We start from the raw sequence: 21,552 nt of genomic DNA, 5'->3' as shown, positions 1-21,552 counted from the left end.
TTAATATATCACCATCTCAATCCATATTAAGTTATGTTTGCGAGACTATGCTGTATGTAGTAAAAAATTTAGATTTCGAGATGGTTGTAAGCATATTACTTGCCATTATGTTCCTCATAGAAGTTTACATTCTATGAATTCATAATAACAGGAAATGAAGAAAACGACAAGTAGAAATAAGATAATTTTATTAATTTAAAAATACAGACCATATTCTTAGATATAAAGTAGAGGAGAAGACTGTAGTGCAAGTGGCATAATAAAAATAGCTATCTTCTTTCATCAGTTCGATAATTTTCTTAAACAGGCCGAGATTGAACGTTTTATTAACGGAAGCTGAACACCGGCGAAAGAGCATGCTTTAGAATAATTAATTTCTACCGTAGAGAAAATAATCCGAAGCTCCATTCAGTATGCTTTTCAAATTAAGTACCCAATCTTCAATCGTAAATGCATAATTATTTGTAACTGAACAACAAAGTGATATATTTTATTAGGTGGTTTTACAAGCTTAAGGTGGGGAAATTAGAACTGCCTGAACATCTCTAAAACATAGGAAAAATATCCTTTTAAATTTATTACAAATGAATTTTGCAGAGGAGGTAATTATTTCATTTAATGTAGAAATGAATAAGCGATTTTATATATAAAGTTATAAGACGACATCATTGTTAATTTTTATTATATGACAACATTAATAATGAAATAGAGTTGCCAGCAATGCCCGTTCGAAATACAGATTGACGTTTGACAGTAGAAACCATAAGCAAGTTTGCTTTTGATGGCAGTTCGTCATTGAGCAGAAAGATTCAAATGGCGCAAAACAAGACATTTTATGAGATCTTTGCCTGTCTGATGGTCATGAAGTACGCAGAAGGTGTTTTATTTTCAAAATGTGCTATTGTAGTTTATTAAGTACGGTTTTTAATGCTAAGTAGTTAATGTGTTTTTCTTACGATATTACGATTTAGCTAAAATAGTATAAATTCATTTATGATTTTAAAAGAGTATTAGGATAGCCAGAGACACATTTCCCTACCAAACTGCCCAAGATGCAAAGCCATATTGTTTGTAGCAATTCCAGTTGGTATGAATATACATTAAATCTGCCAAATAGAGCTCTAGTTTACTATCTATTTTCTTTATAAATCTTTCAGTTTGTATATCTATACATTAAATTTTACAAACAGAACTGTAATCACTGCTTATTTTCTCTTTGCTTATTCTCTAATTTGGCTCAATCATCGTAAAAGAAACTAGCTGTCATTATAATTTTGAAAAATTTTGAGTGCTTATAAAACTGCTCAAGTTGCAAAGCTTTTGGTTTCTAGTTGAATCAATTTGTATAACTATGCATTAAGTACTTATCAAATAGAGCTCTAGTCACTATTGATCTTCTGCCTGATTGTTTTCTGATCTGATTGCTAAACAATGGTTTGCTGATTATTTATTTTTTAGACTGTCATTGTAAAATTCTGACAAGTAAACCTTGTTAAGGCAAGACTAAGCCTATGAAGTGAAAATATGCCTTGTAATTAGATAAATAAATGTAATAGATACAGCGGCTAGAGCTCATGTCATTTTTTTATTTGAATGAAAAGATTCATATGAAAATATTTCTTTCAAATTTTAATACAACTATCTCACGAAGAGTTTAGTCATTGAATGTTATTTTTTACAATAAGATACGAAAGATTTTTTTGTTTGTTTTTAAGGTCACCTAATTAAAACACTTACCTTATATACTATCATAAGTGCTTTAGCTTAAAGTCGAGGTTTTATTTTATCGTAAAATTTCCGGAAATTTAAAATGTCGGATATATAAGTCGAATACAACGACGAATAAGCGACTTTGAAACCTCATTCAGAAAAAAGGATCAGATTTCAGTGTCAGACGAAGACGATTAAATATGATAAAATTTCGAATGAAATTTATTCTATAGACGTTAATTTTATTTTGATTTCTAAAATAATTATAATAGAAAGTTTATATTCCCTTCGAGTATAAATTCTATTTAGTTTACAACAAAAGTACTATTTTTAACTTAGCATTTGTTTTTATGAAATTGCATCGAGAGCTATAATACTTGACAGAAAAACAGTTACCAAAGTAATATAATTACTAAATATATCTAAAATCATACAAAATCATACTTTTAAACGTGCGTATACTGAAACATTTAATTTTGTGATTGATTTTAGAAGTTTATAATTCGACTTATTTGCGAGTATATAAGGTAATTAAATAATGATTAATCATTTGCATATATTTCTTTCTTGAATTAAAAATAATTTATTCATAAATTGTTCCTCATTCTTATTTTTTCTCAGGCAATAAACTCAAAATATTATAGAAATAAGGTTAGAAAATGTTATATGATATCAACAAAACTATTCCTAACGTTCAATACATAGAAGGGGGCATAAGTTATAAAGGAATACTTAACGAGTTCTGTTATTAAAATTCCAATGCCTTACTTCCATCGTTATTTTAACAAAGCAGCTTTACTATATTGAACAAAGTTAAACTCTGGGGTAGACACCCCAAGAAGTAGTTATCTAGATAAAGCGAAAGCGCGACAACCGTGGATACTTTTAAGTAGTTGAAAGAGCTTAGGACAAAAATTACACATTCGTGCAGTAATTTGTTCTTTGTGTGGGAAAATGTGTGAGGTTGTGACAACAATAAAAGATATGTATCTATATAAAGGTTTTGTTTTCTTTTTTTCCTTGTGTGTCCAACGGCCATTAACAGCAGCGGGAGCTGCTTCGAGATCCAGAAATCCATTACCAGAGACGATGGAATATGAAGATCTCCAGACTTTCGAATCGTCGTACTTTTGGTAATTTTTGTGAAACTGAAAGAAGAAAACAAAATTAATCTATAGATGCAAAATTTTTTATTTTGTGTAACACTTGACAGTGAGAAAACATAATTTTTATTTCTCTACAGTTTGAAGAGGAAAAGATTGAAATTCAAAAATTTCAAATTACCATTCTGACACTTCAAAGAAAAATTTATCATTAAAAGTTAAAAAGGTATTAAAAAATTAAAAAGTATGGAAATATAAATAGATTACAAAGTATAAAAAAATATACAAATATTTTTATTTTATCTTCTTATTTAGATTTCGCTGACCTTCATACCCGATATAAGTTTAAGCTTAATAATTACGATATTATGCTAATGAAGAATGAAGATTAACTAATTAAGAATGAAGCAACTTTATTAATGAAGAATGAAGATTAACTAATCAAGATGCAGAACATGAAATCGTATATTTTGAAAACTTAGTTTTAAATATTTTAGGAAAAAAAAAAAAAAAAAAAAAAAAAAAGCTTCCTATGATTATACAGGCTAGTATAATTATCTGATATGGAAAAGATGAAAATTAAAAAAAATATTATAGCCTAAGAATAAATGCACGTTTCTAATTACAACACTCTTAAAGACTAATAGTAAGGTGTCACATATTTTAGTAACCTTAAAATTAGAACCGTAAAATTTAAAATAAAAGGAATTTACAACTTCTTTTTTACAGCAGAATTAGTTTTTCACCTTTGCTATTTTACAAGTTAAAGACATTAGTGTAATTTGTTAAAATTAAAATCTAAAAGAAGAGATAATATTTGTGTTTTGCATAGTATTGAATTTGCATCGCTAAAAATAACAAATTTATTCATTGTCTGTTAAATTTGTTGTTAATAAGTAGTAGAATACATGCTTACTGCCATTCAGTTTGCTCACAAAGAATCGGTGTCCAGTCTTTGAATTTTTGCTCTCCTAGTAATGGAAAAAATAGCTGTAAAACAAACTATACTGATTGCTGAAAGCTTGAATGCATTATGATTTTATTTTATTTAAACTAAATATAGAACCTTAAGCAATAAAGTTATAAAATATTAATAAAAATAAAAAATAAAAACGAAAGCAAAAATGTAGTTCTTTTCCCCAATGGAATTTAAACTAGCATTGACAACGTAAAGGAAAGCCTACTGTAAATTAAAGAATCAGTTATTAAAAATGAACTGCCAACTATGTTACCAAAAAAAGAAATATAAATTGTGTTATTATATAAAGGAATATACTTTTTTACGTGACAAACACCTTAAGCCTTAACACATGGACATTTAAAATGCCTTTTAACGGCACTTAAACAGCTAACACATTAGGCTTTCCAGATGTTTTTCGCGCATATCAGCCAACGAATTCACTTTATTCTTTACTGTAGGAACGGCAACAGATATATTACTCTTCCCTTAAATGGCAACAGCAGCTGCTTTCAGATTAGTTTATATTTAATGGTGTGACGAAGTTTTAATTGATGTTATATTTATTTCTTTCCCCCTTAGTGAATAAAGTGGTGCAAGCAAGAAAAACGTTCGTCACTATTTCGGAGGAATAGTTAAAATTTGGTTTTATACCCGCTACACACAATGAAAGGTCACTTTTTTGTCTTTTATGCCGCAAATGCCTGACCAGCAAATCTATGAAACGAGGCGTCTTAGGCACATTTAAAGGCTCATATTAATTCAGATTTGAAATTCAAATGTTAAAGAAAAATTTTGAAAAAGAGTAACACTTAAGTCTCTTATTACTGCTCATAATGCAACTCTCTTGAGGATAGTTATCAAATTTCATTATTCATCGCTAAATCTGGGAAAAGTCATACTAGAGGGGAGAATTTAATCAAACCATAAATATCAGCATTTCTTAAAACGGTTTAAAAGAAGATGGCCATTAAGTTACAACACTGTTAGCAGAAGAATAGATGAGATGAGTAAGGATATTGAATTACAACTTGTTGAAAAGCTGAAAACAAGAAAATTTTCGGTGCAAATGGATGAATCAACCGTGAGAGATAGTGAGGCAAAAGAAATGTTGTTCTGTAAAATAAGTTCATTAGAAAGCATCACTACCTCCAAAGATATTTATAGTATGCTAAAAAATTACTTAAATTCAAAACTATACCAATGAAAAATATAACATCTTGTGCTGCAGATGGTCCTCCTAATATGACGGGGAAGAAAAAGCGTTGCTTAAAATTATTGAAAGACTGAAAATCCAGAAATGCTTTTTGTGCATTGTGTTATTTATAGGGAAAACCTGGTAGCTAAAAACATTTCACCTGTTCTAAATGAAGTGCTAAATTCAGTTATAAAAGTGTATCAATGCTATTAAAGCCAGTGCCAAATGTGAACGTCTCTTCAAGTTATTTTGTGACGAACAAAATGAAGAGTATATGAGACTTATACTTCACACTGAAGTCGAAAGGGAACTGCTTGAAAAGATTTATGGAACTATTTGATGTGTAGTTATTTTTTAAGCGACAAACCTGAAATGAAAAATCTGTTAACGGTTGATGGTAAGGTATTTGTGAGTTCTTTAGCTGATATCTTTGAAAAACTAAATATATTAAATAAACAACTTCAAGGAGCAAATAAAACTCTTGACAATGCAAAAGCTAAGATATTTGGTTCCATTACCTTTATTGATGTCAGGCATATACTTACAACAAAACTTTTGAAATGTTTCATTGGCTCCAAAAATGTGAAGTAACTGATATCGCTATACAAATTATTGTTGATCATCTGAAAATTTTGTCGGCTGATTTAAATAAAGATTTTCTGATTAAAAACAAATTAATTTTCCAACTTGGATGATGCAGCCAATGTTAGTGGATTTGGCTAATATTTCAGGTATGCAGTATCAAGAAGAACTTGCAGAAATGTAAGTGGATGAGTCAATAAAAACTTGATTTAATACAAAAAGAACGATGACATGGCTTTATGAAGAAACCGAAATCAAATATCTAAATGCAACGAAATGTGCAAGAGAACTATTGCTACCGTTTCCATCTTCATATTTAGTTGAAAGCGGATTCAGTGACATAAATGATCTACTGCTAAAAAAAAAAAAAAAAAAAAAAAAAAAAAAATGTCGGATAGGTATAATAAAACTTTAGGGGAAGGTTAGGTGGGGCACACATAAGAAAGGTTGGGAAACACTGAATTAGAGTACTCAGGACCATTTCCATTTTCTTTAATGTCTTTACAGTCAACTGAGTACTTCTGTCACCTACATGTGATTAGAATAAGGCTGTGAATTAGAAAAGAATTAAGAATGTTTTTTAAACAGTTTCTAAGATGCCGGTCAAGATAAATGTTTAATTAAAAAAATTAAACTATAAAAAGTTAGTTTAATTAAACTGTAAAAAGCAAAGATTAGAAACGCCAAAAAGAGAATTTCTGGTAAAGATGATAACTCTAGAAATCGTTGCTAAGTGCCTAATTTTTCGCAATGCTATTATTTTAAAGCAAAAATTTGACGATAAGATAAAACAGTATGCTTGATCTTACAGTCAGAAAAAAAAGAAAAATATAGACATGCTTTCAGAATTTTTTTTGACAGAATTGTCTTCACCTACTCCCATATTAGCACAGATCTCAGAGTACCATCAAATAATATGAATCTGCATAATGTTAAAAAAGAGTCAGAAGTTTTATTAGAAATTATCTTTTATTAGAAAAGGAAGAGAAAAAAATGTGTATGGCTTGGACACGTTCAAGAAAGGTTGCCATAATACCATAACATCGTAGGTAAACATAATCAGCCTCACGTGGCGTTTTATCGCCCATTTGGTGGTTCTTAATTCAAGAGGTACTCGATTCTGGAATTTACGTCGAATAAAATTGAAATTGTTTTATGTGGAAATATTTTTATGTGTTGAACACTCTTTTTGGCGAGAAAGGCAGTAAGAGGAGCAATTATTGGAATGCGAGGAGTAACCTTAGTTTATATGTCAAGTTTTAAATCTTAAATAAATTTACTAGTCAAAAATGGTGAAATGCAGATTAATCTGTTATAAATTTTAATAAAGGTTTTATGAAACTATTTTTGTAGAATTTTTTAAGGAGACTAATATACATTCATTATATTTTGTAAAATTTAATTTTTAATGTGCATTAAAATTAATATAATTAGTAGTTAATGAATATAATTTAATTTTTAGAGTTTAGTAAATTAATTAAAATAGTATTAATTAAACATAATTCATCATAAATATTATAACAATTTTAACTAATATTATAGCAGTATATAAATTACGCACTAGTTGCATTACTGATACTTTGTAAAACTTTAATTTTATTTTAATGTAGTATAATTGTTATGCATTAATTGCTATGATTTTACTAACGTAATTTATGTTATATTAGAAAAGGGAAGGGGAAAAATGTGTGTGGCTTGAACACATTCGGCTGATCAATGTTTATTATTTTTTACCAACACTTAAGAATGTTTTTGCACGTAACATTGTAAACAGTGAAATTTTGATTGATTTCATTATTTGATTTCTTTTGTTAATTTTATTGCTCATTGTTGTGTAAAATCTACGTAAAAGAATAAAATAATTTATCCACCTTTATTTAATATCATTCATTTCTTTAATTTCATTTAAAATCTTATTATCGAGTCTCAAAATGAATGTCCAACACTAGAGTCGGATTTATTCCCTATTGTTTAATTCTCTCATTCTCATTCCCATACAGTTCACACCGAAGCGAATTTCACACGCCCTCTTATTCGAGTCGTTACAAAATAGGGGACTTACTAGTTTGGTGAGAAAGAGTTATGGAATAAAACATTTTATTTGCAGCAAGAGAAACTTGATGATAATTACATATAAACTTAAAATATTCAACCTGGATATAATATTTTTTCTTAAATACTATCATTTTTAATACCTAATTTCTTTTACTTAGAATATTTACTAGAGCAATTACTCTGAATAAAAGTACCAAATTACTGGGACAAAGACCAAGCGCTAATTAAAATCACGGTTAATCCAGAGAACATGGGAAACAGGTATAAACCGCTGTAGAGTTCCTCACTTTGTAATTCTAAGTTACTGTTGGAAGTGAAGAATCTTAAGAACTGATAAGCGAATAATGGCTTGAGTTCGTGCGACAGGAAACAACAAGATAGAAGGGTAAACTAACCTTTTATTATTCCAATTAAAGTTTAACAAAACTTCATCTTGGAATGCACAATAAAGCCGACACTTCGGCTTGAACTTAAGATACTAAGCATTAACCTAAACTAATTTAAACTAAAGAGGTATAGTCGGAGCTATCAAAATTCTAACCGAGTTGGCCCCTTAAAGTTAATAGACTGCGAAGTTATCAAGGGCCTAAAGTACGGTCGAGCGGGATAATAGCTTACGAAAGAGTAGCCTAAAAAGGCGGACGCGTGCAGCCAGAATATTTGGTATCTCTCTCCTTAAGACCGAAGAACTTCGCGGTTAAATACCTCTTTTCCTCACAATGTATTCAGACGTGATTCTAAAACTACGTTCTGCCCGGAAGTGTAAGTTGAAGTTAAGAATCGATAGGAAAAGAATTTTAACTCAAAATTGAACTGTTAATAAAATTAACATAATTCTTACACCGCACTACAATTAACAAAAAATACCATTAAGAATTTACCTGAGTTTTCAAGCTGTTTAATCTAGATCTACTTGGCTACGTAAATAAATCAGTATTCATAATAAAAATAATGCGGTTTAAATGATGGAAGATTAGACATGATTAAAAATGAATATAGTAAGTTATAAACGGCATTAAAGCATAATCTTTACAAAAAACCAATTTCACAGAGATCAAACTCGCATAAAAATCGGCTAGTATTTATCAAATCGATAATCTTTTCACTTAGAGGATTAGCAGACAGGTTCCAGTTAATCCACCCTGGTAAATCGGATTTGACTGCATTTACACAAGGTTCAAAATAACTACTTCCTTTTATATTTATGACTACTAACTATTGATTTTAAAACTCTTACTCACCTAACTTCTGGTTCTGGTGATGGGGGTCTCAGAGTGTTCGAATCTGTGCTTCCCAGGCTGTCGCTTCCTTTGACAGCCTTTGACCTCTGCAGCGAAGACTGGCGGCCGGATCGGCTGGAAGGAAGACCCCTTTTGTTCGGGCAAGAATCCATGGGAAGTGTGGATTTATTGCAATAATCGTCATATTCAGGTTCCGTAGAAGAACTCTCGTCCATGTGCCGTATGCGTGGACGTGCACAACCTAAAAGAAAGTAACAGTAATTGAATTCTAAGACAGAGTTTGGGAAATTCAGCACTTCGCATAGAATCATTAAGTACGGGATGTAGATATGATGAAAACTTTGCAGGGATATGTTGTCATCCTTCCACTGTATTAGAGAATAGGAATGGATAAATATACATCTAGCATTAATAAAAACAAACTTCTTCTCTTGGGAAGGGGATAAAAGATCGGTAAATTATTTTCCACATAATTTTTTACTTATCACGAGAAGATCTAGGATCTTAACAACTTTATTAATAATTGATAAAATTGAATTAAACTTTTACATATGAAATCCATAGAAGTGTGAAGTTTGGAAATTGCTAATATTCAGGTTGCCAGCTCACCTTTTCATTTGCAAGCCAGCTCTCTTTTATTCCGACGGAAAAGTGAAACAAACTTCACCATAATAGAGGTATATGAATTGCAATCATAATCGACGATTTTTATTTTGAAAATTACGGTTTTGGCTTTCATCTCTCCCTGTTAAATGGAAGAAATGGAAAAGCAAATCAATGAATGCCAGTAACACTATAGATGCTTCAACAAATTTTCGAGATTTATTTAGAAATGAAAATGGCAAAATATCCTATAAAGCTGTCTATCAACCCATCCAATAATCCTTCCACAATAATGCACATGTTAATGAACATTTATGTTAAAAAGAATCTGGAGAATATTGTACGAATATCTGTCTATCTGCATCACTACAAAAGCCAGCTCTTTAGCGACTTTATGTATAAGCGGTTTCTGAGGAGAAACGTGCTTGCTTGGCTTTTTTTGAAGCTCATAGGTACTGTTCTGTTTATAAATAATAAAAAAAGAAGCATTTCATAAGAAACAAGAAATATTATAAGAAATATAAAACATCTAATGCGCTAATCAGCAAAATAGCTGTTAAATGTAAAGCAGCACTTGTGTGACAAACACATATGCACTTGCATGGTTTGATTATTTTCGTTTGAATGTTCATAAATGCGCAAGATTACTGCTGTTTTACCGTATGGTGAAGCCGGGAAGTGGATAATAAGAAAGTAGCCGCTGAACATTTTGTACTATCGTGTAATATAAAATATCAGATTTCAGATAACAAATTGATCACTTGTATGATTAGCCGAGTGCTGACCATTCTACGAAGTCGTCGCTAATCACCTCAAGAATATGTGAAGTGCTGTAAAATTCAGTATGCGATATTCCTATGAATTAAACTGTGGGAGTTTATTTAATGTATTTAACAGTTAATTTTATTCTGAAGCAAACTTTCCTATTGCTCTCGCTTTTAACCCACGTTTTCTTGCCAGAATATAAGTGGGTTGGCACACTTGTATTTAAATGCGGTACAGTACAAAGTCCGAAATCCGGACGTCCATTATCCGGAATGATCTAAAATCCGGACCTCAAAACCACCAACAACGTTTTCTCGTAGGCTTTACGCGTGCGCATTTGATTCCCCCCCCCGCGCATAATAAAACATCTGGAGAGTCCCGATTCTTAATTTCACTTCGTCAATAAATAAAATTCCTTGTTATTGAAGAAACAATCATTTTAGCCTAAATTTGTACGATCAGTAATTTGGCTCCGTTGCTGCGTATCTGCTTGGCATACATCTCAAACCGAAACATTCCACACAGATACATCGTTGATCTGACGCCAACCTGGCGAATAATTATTTATTACACTTCCCTTTCATCACCGCATGTTTATCAAACCATGACAAATTGAGTAATGACTCATGTAGCAATGCCTAAACAATTTTTTATGCTAGTAATTGAATAATAAAGGAGTTTGGTACCTCGTATGTTGACATGCTTGGCGATGATTACAAATTTAAGTTAAATGCGCTAAAAAATGATGACAAGAAAAATTTTACCAAAATGTTTTTTCCATATGCTTAAAATAGATTTTGTTGATGATACTCATAGACTCAAAGTTTACATTTAGGGCTATTTGAATTAAAAATAACTTATTTGTTATTCACATAAACCCAGAACCAGAGCCCGGGCTCATATGGCCGCACCGAGCCCCAGAATTTAGGACCCACAAAGACTGCATCAGGCGACAAAATATCTAGCGCCAGCCCTCAATAAGGCTATGTGGGAATTTATTTATTCAGAACTCTGATAAGCCTTAAGCATGTGTAAGAAATATACATAAGCATAATAAATAACTAAACCAATACAATTCAGGCTTAATTATCTCAATGCGCGATAGAAGCAAGATAAAATTTAACGGACTTTGTCGCTAGTCGCCAAGCTCATGATGCATAGCCAAATATGTATAGTGAAAGATAGCTAAATTTGATAATGATAATCGCTGATTTTAAAGGTTTTCCGATATCGCAAAACAACGGTGAAATTTTCCAATTAACGGATTAAGAAATATGGAGAAGCGGTAATAAATGAAGATAATGTAAAAGAAGTTTTTATATCATGAATGACGAAATCTGTAGTATGATTCTAGATCCAGAAAATACCACTACCGGTAGTGAAGAAAGTCACAGAGAAGTTACTGAAAAACCAGAAAATTTCGATTGATATGAAAAATTTGATAAATTTGATAATGATAATCGCTGATTTTAAAGGTTTTCCGATATCGCAAAACAACGGTGAAATTTTCCAATTAACGGATTAAGAAATATGGAGAAGCGGTAATAAATGAAGATAATGTAAAAGAAGTTTTTATATCATGAATGACGAAATCTGTAGTATGATTCTAGATCCAGAAAATACCACTACCGGTAGTGAAGAAAGTCACAGAGAAGTTACTGAAAAACCAGAAAATTTCGATTGACACGTTATTCGGAATTCTCGAAACAGCAGTTACAAGACTTCAACAATGTAACTAAACAAGAGATTATGTCTGTCTACAGAATTAAAGAGAAAGTATTAGCACAAAAATCGAAGCAACTTAAAACAACGTACATTGTAAGAAATGTTTAATGAGGTAAATAAATAAATATTAAGCTTTTTTTATAAATTTTGATATTAGATCATAGATACTTTATTATTTCATTCATATTTTTAATTTTATAATTTCTACCTGCCATCTTATTAGATTTAAACTGATGATCTATTAACCGGAAAAAATCCAAATCCAGAATTGCCGAAGTCCCGATGAGTCCGGATTTCGGACTTTGTATTGTATAAAGAAGTTAGTGTTTAAGGGAGGGTTTGGAAGGTGATTTTAGACAGTGTTCTGCCTGCCTGAATTACATTGTTGTCTTTGATTTACTAGCGATTAGACTTCTATGGCATTGAGCGCTTCCAGCCATTGAGCTTGTTTACGCCAACTTTTGTGAGTCAGAGATGGCCTGCGCGTTAAGTAACTGCGAAAATCCGTTAGTCTAACTTAATTATACTCTATTTTAAGGTACTTGTTACTTTTTGAGTTAAGCCAAAACTATTGGCTTTTGTAAGCACGAATCGATGCCATCTGTGACGCAAACATAGTCCATTATTATACAATCAAAATATCACGGTGACAATATTATGGATTGCAAATAATGTGATTCACCTTTTATTCTTGAAGCCTAGACAGACGAACATAATGTGAATAAGATCAAAGAATTTCAATGAAATTTGTGACTGCTAAAGGCCAAGAGAGTAATGAATACTACCAGGAACGAATAACTACTTGAACCGTGGAATACAGCATCATACAAACAAGTGTTGCCAGTTTGCATGAATTAAATGTTTATTGGATTATAAAAGACAGTTTTATTTCCTGCCTGAAATATCTGACATTTTTATATGACGTAATAAATATTTGTTTAATTCATAATATTTTAACAAATATTTTCTCTCTTACCTGTAAGGCCCTTTGTTTCCGCTGTATCCCTGAGTGATGGTAACATCTCTGGAGTGAAAGCAACCTCCTCTTGTTCACCATTCTCCTGCGCATCCCGAATGGGCTCAAAATGAGTGTGGTCTCGAATCTCGATGGTTAAATCCTCGTCCTCTTCTTCTTCTACGTAAAGATCTTCCTCTTGTTCGCTCACCGAAGGAATAAGACCTGGTCTTCTCCTAGAAGTGATGCTGGAAGGAGGAGTTGCCTCTTCTGAAGAGTTTAGGCTGGATAGCTGTCCTGGAGAATCTGAAGGAACAAATCAAAAAGTAACTACCTTGAGCATAATATTAAGAGAGAAGAGAGGAAAAGTATTAAAACTGGTCAGTTCTCCTGGAGAATCTGAAAGAAGTCTTCAAATAGCAGCTACCACCAGGTAGATTTGAGAAAAAAAATATGAGTACGACTGAAAGAAAATTGTTGGACAGTTGTCCCAGAGAATCTGAAAGAAGGGATCGGGCCTCGCATCGAGGAAGATGAGAGGATTCAAAGAAGAAAGCGATTTCGCACATATGCATACACTACGATACAAACCTCGCAATGTTTAAAACTTGCCTTTGGAATATTTCTCTGGGTTGGGCAAAATAATTGCAATTGCAGCTACAATTACATTGTAATTGTAAAATCCAATTACAATTACAATGAAATTACAATGTACTTATAACTATAAAGTAATTGTATAATCTAATTACAATTGCATAGTAATTGTGAAATCTAATTACAATTATAATACAATTGCATATCCATTGTAATTGCATAATTTAATTACAATGTGATTGTGATAATTGTAATTGTAATCGCAACAGGCAATTACAATAACGTAATTAGGAAAGTAATAGCCTCTTATAATTTCTGTTACATAGCCTAGGTAAATCGTGATCATAATTGAGAATTACAGTAAATGACAGTATATCTGAAATGATTTACCATTCTGGATAGCGAGTTATTAACAATTCAAAGATATATTCACATATAAGAAAATAATTAGTATGTTCCTTCTAGAATACTCCTGCTTAATTTTTGCATTAAAAGCAGCTTCTAATAGCAACGTAAAGTCTAAATTAATATTGTGTTATATACCATATATAATTTCAGTAAATATGTAAAAGGAAAACTGTTAAAGCGGAATGTATTTACACGAATTAATTTCAGCTGTTTCATATAGAAATAAAGACAAGTAACTTTAATAAACAAATATGCTTGTTTATAATGCTCGTCGAGAGATATGTGGATTTGAACTTATTTGAGAAAGGAAAGCAAACAAAGACGCTTTTGGAAAAACATGCCTCTATGGAGGATCTGTTAACAGAACTTTTTTTTTTTTTTACATTACACAAGAAATAAATCATGAAAATTTCATTTAGTTTTCCCGTTTAAATTCCATTTTTCTATCTTAGCTGGTAGAAACATGATTCTGATCCATTATTGTTCTATTTAATTGCTATGTGTACTAAAATTTTCATTAAGGCTGTTGATTGCAAATTAGCTTATTATTTTTTAGATAAATAGTTAAAAAAGCATTATTTACTTATAAATGATTGCACCTGTAAGATTTATTTTCTAGAGATTCAGATAAAAATAAACTAGCATAATTTTATTACCTGTAGATGAGTGTTCCGTCAGAAAGTTAGGTTATACGGATTATGGCAAAGCATACAAAAGCTATTTGCCGTAGGAGAGAGATGTTTTAGTGCAGGACGTTCTAAAAGAAACTGGCAGGTACTTACATTACAGTGAGAACCACGAAAAGGCCTATAAAGTCAGGCCGTTCGCCGAAATTTAAACCATGGTCAAGCTAATAATATCAACGGTCTTACCTCTCGGCGCTGATGGACGCCGAGTACGGAAATATGGCCTTATATTCCATCCTAGGTCATCCTGAGCAATTACTGAATTAAGTTCAACTTGCAGTAATGATATTAACTATTACATAGTACCTTTATTAAATACAATCCATGATTTCAATAAATAGTTAAAACACATTATTTTTACAAATGAATGCTCCTCTCTGAACTAGTTTCCATAGTTTGATATAGAAATAAAGGGCATAATAATATTAATAGGAAGTGTCTGAAGATGATGATTACCAGTAGAAAATTGTAATTATTTTCTGTACGAGACCTCCTGCGTAATTGTTGAATGAAATTCAATTTGCAGTAATGATATTAACGATGCAATAAGCTTTTATTAAATATAAAACCATTTTTTGATAAATAGTTAAAACATTTTATTTCTTACTGGTGGGTGCATCTGTTCAAACTAGTTTCCATAGTTTCAGGCAGCGGCAGAAAAATGGGATTATTTACTTCTATAATTATTGAGTGAACTAAAATTTGCAGTAAAATAACTTGAAATAGACTTTTATTAAATATAACCCATATTTTTAATAAGTAGTTAAAATACAGTATTTTTCACAGTTCGATACATTTGCCCGAACTAGCTTTCATAGCTTCAGGTAGAAATAAATAAGAATAATATTATTAAGAAACCTTGGCATGATTTTTCTATCCGAGACCATCTATCTTAATTAATGTACGAATTGCAACTTTTATAAAAGGGTATTAACTATGAATTAAGCTTTTATTAAATACAAAATATATTTGCAATAAATAATTAAAAGTAAGTTTTGTTGCAAACGAATTTCTTTTGCAAGAAATATTTTGAATAAAAAAGTAAGTGTATGTTTGTTAGGAAAAGGTACTTATTGATTGCCTCTTTAATTTTAGGGCGCCAGAGCGTATGCAAATGAGGGTTCCTTCCTAAAGGACTCTCTAAGAGAAACTTGTTTGTATTCCATAGAAGTAAACCCATGAAGATAGCCAAACATCTAGATTGTTCATTGGAATTCGGACACGTATAAATCTACAGGTATTAAAAATAAGTCTTTATCTACTTGGTTACCACAAAACCAAAAATTTAATTCTTTTGCAGTTATATTTTAATTCTAATTGTTATTATACTATAAATGCATTAATTATAGTATTAACTAAAGTAACTACAATGAATCACCAACTTTGTTCAGTTAATAAAAGATAGCTTGCATTTTAAGGATATATTATAAAGATCCCGTGTTTTGTCGAATGACAATATTCTGAGTAACTACTATATGCGAAGGCACATGAAAGTTTAATTAAGATCTTACATTTCGAGCACTGACTTCAGTCCTAGAAAGCTGCTTTTAGATTGTTGACATTCATTTTGTCCATCAATTTCAGAGACATGATCGTGTCTGCAGATTTTCTTTTCCGAGAATAATATTTTATATCTTAAGTAAAAATGATGCGTCTCCCTCAAAGGTGTAAAAAATCGCGAGTACTAATAAATTTAATTGTGATTACATTGTATTTCTAGATAATGTACACATACAGTATAATTATAACTGAATTTATAATTTTGTTGTAGTTGCAATTGTAACTATAAATTTACAATTCCATTATAATTGAATTATCTATAATTACAATTAAGCTGTAATTGTACAATTTATAATACAATTACACTGAAGTTAAATTAACTGTAATTGAAATTACATTGTAATTGAATCTACTGCAATTAAAATTGCATTGTAATTGTACGATTTATAATACAGTTACATTGTAAATGAAGAAAATTGCAATTACAATGTAACTGCAATTACACTGTAATTGAGTTACTTATATTTACAGTTACACTGCAATTCAGTTATTAAGAAATTACATTGTAATTGATTTACGCCCGAATCTACTGGGTGGTAATGAAGTGCAACAGTAATATCGGTTAGCTTAGTCGAAGATCTTTTTTAATTCTGGACGTTAAGGAAATGCCCTGCCATTGAGAGAACGAGGAACTTCGGGCGATATCATTATTTTTTATTTTTCAAGTATTTCTGGTTCTTGAAATAAATAATTGCTGACAATGAGGAGTTCCAAGCAGCATTTAAGCATTCCTCAATGAATTGACAGTTGAAACATGCGATGGTGGTGTACAAAAACTTGTCTGTAGCTACAGTAAGAGCCTTAATGCCATGGGCACTCATGCTGAATATTAGTCCAAATTGTGTATTTTCAAAACTAAAAGGGTATGTACTTAAACAACATTTTTCTTTTATTTATTATAAAAAAGTAGTTTCTCGATGCTTCTCGTATGTACATTACGTGTAATGAAATTCAATTAATATGATGTTTGACTGTTATATTAAAGTTATATTAATATGAAGTTTCTAAGCCTTAATTTTACCTCTTCCTTCCGATGCTTGGCTGATCGTAATGAGCGGCAAGTCTCCGTTTCCTGTAATGCCTCCTCTTCGGATCCATTTTCGATCGTCTCCTTCAGAGGAAGATCTGTGCGATTCGGTTGACATCGGAGACGGACGTCGGCCGATCCTACAACAACAACATGTTTTAGTGACAGCTATGTTAAACATATTTTCTAATATTTCCTCTGCAAAGAATTTTGGATTAAAATGTGTTAGGATTTTTCTATGACTTCAGTAAATGGTTCACCAATGGCCAAGAGGTAAAATTACTGAACAAGAGTACTTCGGCCCGAGGCTTGAATCCCGGCGAACGGACGACTGGGTACATGGGGTTTTTCCCATATGTAACGCATATATGAACCCATGAGAGAGTGATCCACGCAGACATCTCTTCCTTTAGGCAGATAGCCCTCCAGTACTTTTCCATAGTCAAATAAACCCAAGACAATAAGTATTTATTGCTGAAAATTATTTTTAATGGGTTAAGGGACGATTTACATAATGCAACTTTATTTGTGGAGCGAACGTGAAAAATTTAAACTCTATGTATTGTTAATAAAAAATGTCACATGTCAGAACTGCCTGCCTAATTTGATTATTTCTTTAAACTGAGCAATCCAAAAATATATTTGGTCAGGCAGTCTCTCTGAAACGCCCTGTATACGTAACAGTACATAAAGTGTTAAAAACTTCTCATCTTAACTTCAAAATATATGATACAATTACAAATTATGTAACATATTTCAAATGATAACTTTAATAATTACACATCATTTTTAAAATTACCTCCGGCCCCGCCAAAAAGATTGTCAGCTAACATTCTGATATTACAAACGTCTATTATTTAGTTTCACAATTTCTCGGTTGTTATGTTACATTAAGCTACCAAGGCTTATCCTATACATGGTCTGCCAACGTTTGCGTTCCACCAGACAGAAATCTTTAGTTTATCATTTACATGGCTTGGGCAGTTGCCAGTTCCTATCAGAGTTGCAACTGGATGGCATAAATTCTTAAATTTATGTTTCAAATTAAAACAGATTTTTTTCTTTAACAAACTAAGCGACTGAAAAGAAACAATACATGCACACATCCTCGATAAATTGGTTTTACGTTTACTGGCACATCTCGATAAATTGTCTTTACTTTTACTGTTGAACGGAAGTAGTAATACATTTTATGAATATGATTTAAAATATACCTAATTGCTAGCTTTTCTGTACATTTTATGAATATGATTTAAAATATACCTAATTGCTAGCTTTTCTGATCATTTAAATTATTATGATAATCAAAAAATTTTTTTCTGACGCTATATATTACATGTCTTGGTACACGCAGTGAAAATTTTCAGTTTTCATTCCGGAAAAGAATAAGGAAATCAGTTTTAACTGTGGTTTATAAAGAAATTCGTAGACAGCATGTTCCGAAAATATACTTTAGATAAATAAACATGTAATGTATTTTTTCCTCTAATATATGTTTTTGGATTAAGAAGCATATAGATAATTAATATGTACAAAATGCGGATAATTAACACGCATATTTTCGGAACCCAACTTTCTCGATATTTTCGATCTTACCTATCCTTGTGATACCCGTGCTCTTCTCTGTGGGCTTTCTTATCTTCCGTACCTACATACTGCTCATCCGAGGACTGGATACGTTTACCTACATCGAAACGAAATACAATTGGAAATAATTAAAAATTCAAAGAAACATCAATTTGTACAAATTCCTTGTAAGTATTTTGATTAAAAAAAGTTACTGCAGATTTACTAGAAGACACTTCTTCTAAACTAACTAGGTTTTATTTTACTAAAATATTTATTATCACCAAGTAGAAAGTTTAGCAAAAGAATATTTACATTTCTCGTTTTATTGATATTTCTATGATTAGTTTGGATTTAAATTATTTAAAAATTTACCTTGTCATTTCGGATCCCTTATGTTTATCATACTTTTGCTCTTTCTGACAGAAAAGAGGATTTAGCTATGAATCCACCTAATCATGTTATTTGATTTGCTTTTGAACCTGAATTATATTTCCCTGGTGCCAAACAACACTATAATTCTAGAGATTTAGAACTGCAATGCGCAAGAGATCGTTTTCGAATCGGTCTTCGCTGATGTTAAATATTCTTAGTAGTCTGCTGAACAAAACAAAGCAGAGGGCCAGGCCATTCATTCATTTTCCCCGTACCGTGCGCTCTGTTTTCATTCTGTTGTTTTCGTAGCCATGAATGCAATGACTTAAGATGCAGTTAGATTTTCCTTCCTAAAAGAAACAAGGTTGGTACATTATTTCCGCTTTTTTTCCACTTATCAATTACAAAAACTAAATTAATTTTTCCTAATTTTTAAATTACTTTTGCATACTTTACTGAAGCTCGAAACTCTGTGCTTAAAGACTTCATCATGATGCCCAAGTTAGAATTTGTAGGAATTCATAATATTCTAATAATATGCCATTTTCATGAAAAATGGCGGTTTTGAAGAACCCATGAATGAAAGGCTATTTCTGTACTCTTTTCAAATAAATTTATTCGTATCTAGTTGTTAAAGAACGCCTTGAAACCAATAGTGTTTCGATATCTAAACGGTACGCTAAATAATATTGTTAACAAGAAAGGAAGAAAAATAGTTTGGATTCAAGGGGAAAAATTGTTCCAAACACGTTATCCAAGGAAACAACGGAATGTTTCGAACGTTGCAAAGGTAAGAATTTTAATGTTAAAAGAGAATTCACCAAATCAAAGGATAGTTGCAAAATCATTCAAATGCTCACTGTTAAACTATAACCAAAGTGATTCAAGTTGATCTGAATCTTAAAAAGGGATAAAACATGTTATTCATCGTCTTTCTTCACGACAAAACGCAGAACGCGCTGCAGACTTCTTTATGAGAAATATTTATCCGGAAAAAAAAATGAAAAATGTTGTTACACTAGATGACTCTTGGGTGCATTTAAATGACTATAATAAAAAGAAATGCATTTATTGTCATCAAAGGGGAGAAAAAATTTCTGAAGTCATGGTTCAAGGAATTTAGAGAAAATATTTCAAAGGGATTTAGGATTGTTGCTGATTTTTCTTATAAAGAGAGTGAAACAAAATGTTAAAATCAACTTCATATATTATTAGGAACATATTTTACACCCAAGTTTCAAATATGAAACACATTCTCTTTAGCCACAGGGCCATCCATCAGTAGAACGGTTTGCTGTTGAATTGAATTTTATGTGGCGTAAGTGCGAAGGCGATGATATTTTACTAAATAAAGTTAACGCACCAAACGTTAATAATAAAGGGAAAAATTTTTTTTGCAAGCAATTTTAATTGATTGATATAATGAACTGAAAATCCTGAAAAAAATAGCAAAGTGTATGCCAATGCTCCGCTTAAAATTTAGTAGTTTTGTAGTTTTTACTGTTGAACTGTACATGAGGCGTAAGTACGAAGATAATGATGCTTAGTAATTAAGCTAAAAACACAAAAAATGGATCTAGCAGAAGTGAGGGAATCAGCAGACTGGTAGACTGCGAGCTCAGTGATAGCATAAAAAAACCTTAACAAACCCTTTTGGGAAACCATTAAAATCTGCACCCTTTCAGATTTCACTTTTTCTCAGTTTTCTTTTTATAAACCTGGAAAGTGTTTGACCAGAATAGAATTGTGGGACGGTATAAATGAGTTATTGAGCTTTTTCTGGCCTAAGATGCTGAATTTTCTTCAGAAGTTTATTCTTTAGGTCTTTATAAAATATTAAGTTCACCAGAAAATATGGTACTTGGGAAAAAAGCCATTGTAAATTATTCCTCTCCAATCAAAAATTGTTACCAAGATAATCTTTAATCGAAGATTTCTGAAACCGAAGTTTCTGTGGCAATACTGAATCTTTTCTATTCGCAGCAGATGATCTCTGTTTTGTCTCAGGGTCATGAGTAAAGCTCTAAATTTCATCTCCACTCATAACTTCTTTGAAAAATGGTGCAGTTTTTCTCGCTTTTATAATAAAATATCATTGTTATTTTTTGCTCAAGTTTCGAATTCGTGACAGCAGATGCTCACTAGATCCAAGAGAACGATTCATTGCACATAAAATTCGGTTTGTAAGTAGACAATATTGTAAGAAAAGCAAGTTGACATGCAGCAGTAGTAAATGCTTAAATTATGTTTGCTGAAATTTTTTAAAAACGTTAGTCCTAAGACTTTGCAGACTGTACATAAAAATACATATAAATGATCATACAAATGTTTTGTGCACTGGGGACATTCAAGTGCCCTTCAGTGCGTACAGGCGTAAGGTTTTACGCAGCGGAAGTGTAATCCTTTTCAGTTTTAGTACAACGCTGCGTAAAATTTATGAA

The 21,552-nt window shown here is 31.4% G+C and overlaps 1 protein-coding gene across 1 annotated transcript; it reads right to left on the bottom strand.

Moving 5' to 3' along the window:
- Nucleotides 1–171: 171 nt before the first annotated feature.
- LOC146996578 (uncharacterized) lies at nucleotides 172–18,873 on the bottom strand. The gene is made up of 6 exons (XM_085821041.1): nucleotides 18,767–18,873; nucleotides 17,165–17,310; nucleotides 12,917–13,201; nucleotides 8,848–9,088; nucleotides 3,730–3,784; nucleotides 172–2,858 (listed from the first exon to the last, which is right to left on the bottom strand). Exons 2-5 carry the CDS (start codon nucleotides 17,286–17,288, stop codon nucleotides 3,745–3,747), a joined length of 690 nt encoding a protein of 229 aa, XP_085677167.1. The 5' UTR covers nucleotides 17,289–17,310; nucleotides 18,767–18,873; the 3' UTR covers nucleotides 172–2,858; nucleotides 3,730–3,744.
- Between the last annotated feature and the right edge of the window lie 2,679 nt (nucleotides 18,874–21,552).

This window comes from Stegodyphus dumicola, chromosome 7, assembly GCF_044657685.1.
Source record: "Stegodyphus dumicola isolate Sdum_Otavi_A_Nest chromosome 7, ASM4465768v1".
NCBI lineage: Eukaryota > Metazoa > Arthropoda > Arachnida > Araneae > Eresidae > Stegodyphus > Stegodyphus dumicola.
The sequence above is the reverse complement of the archived record's forward strand: the minus strand, read 5'-3'. Positions and strand labels throughout refer to the sequence as shown.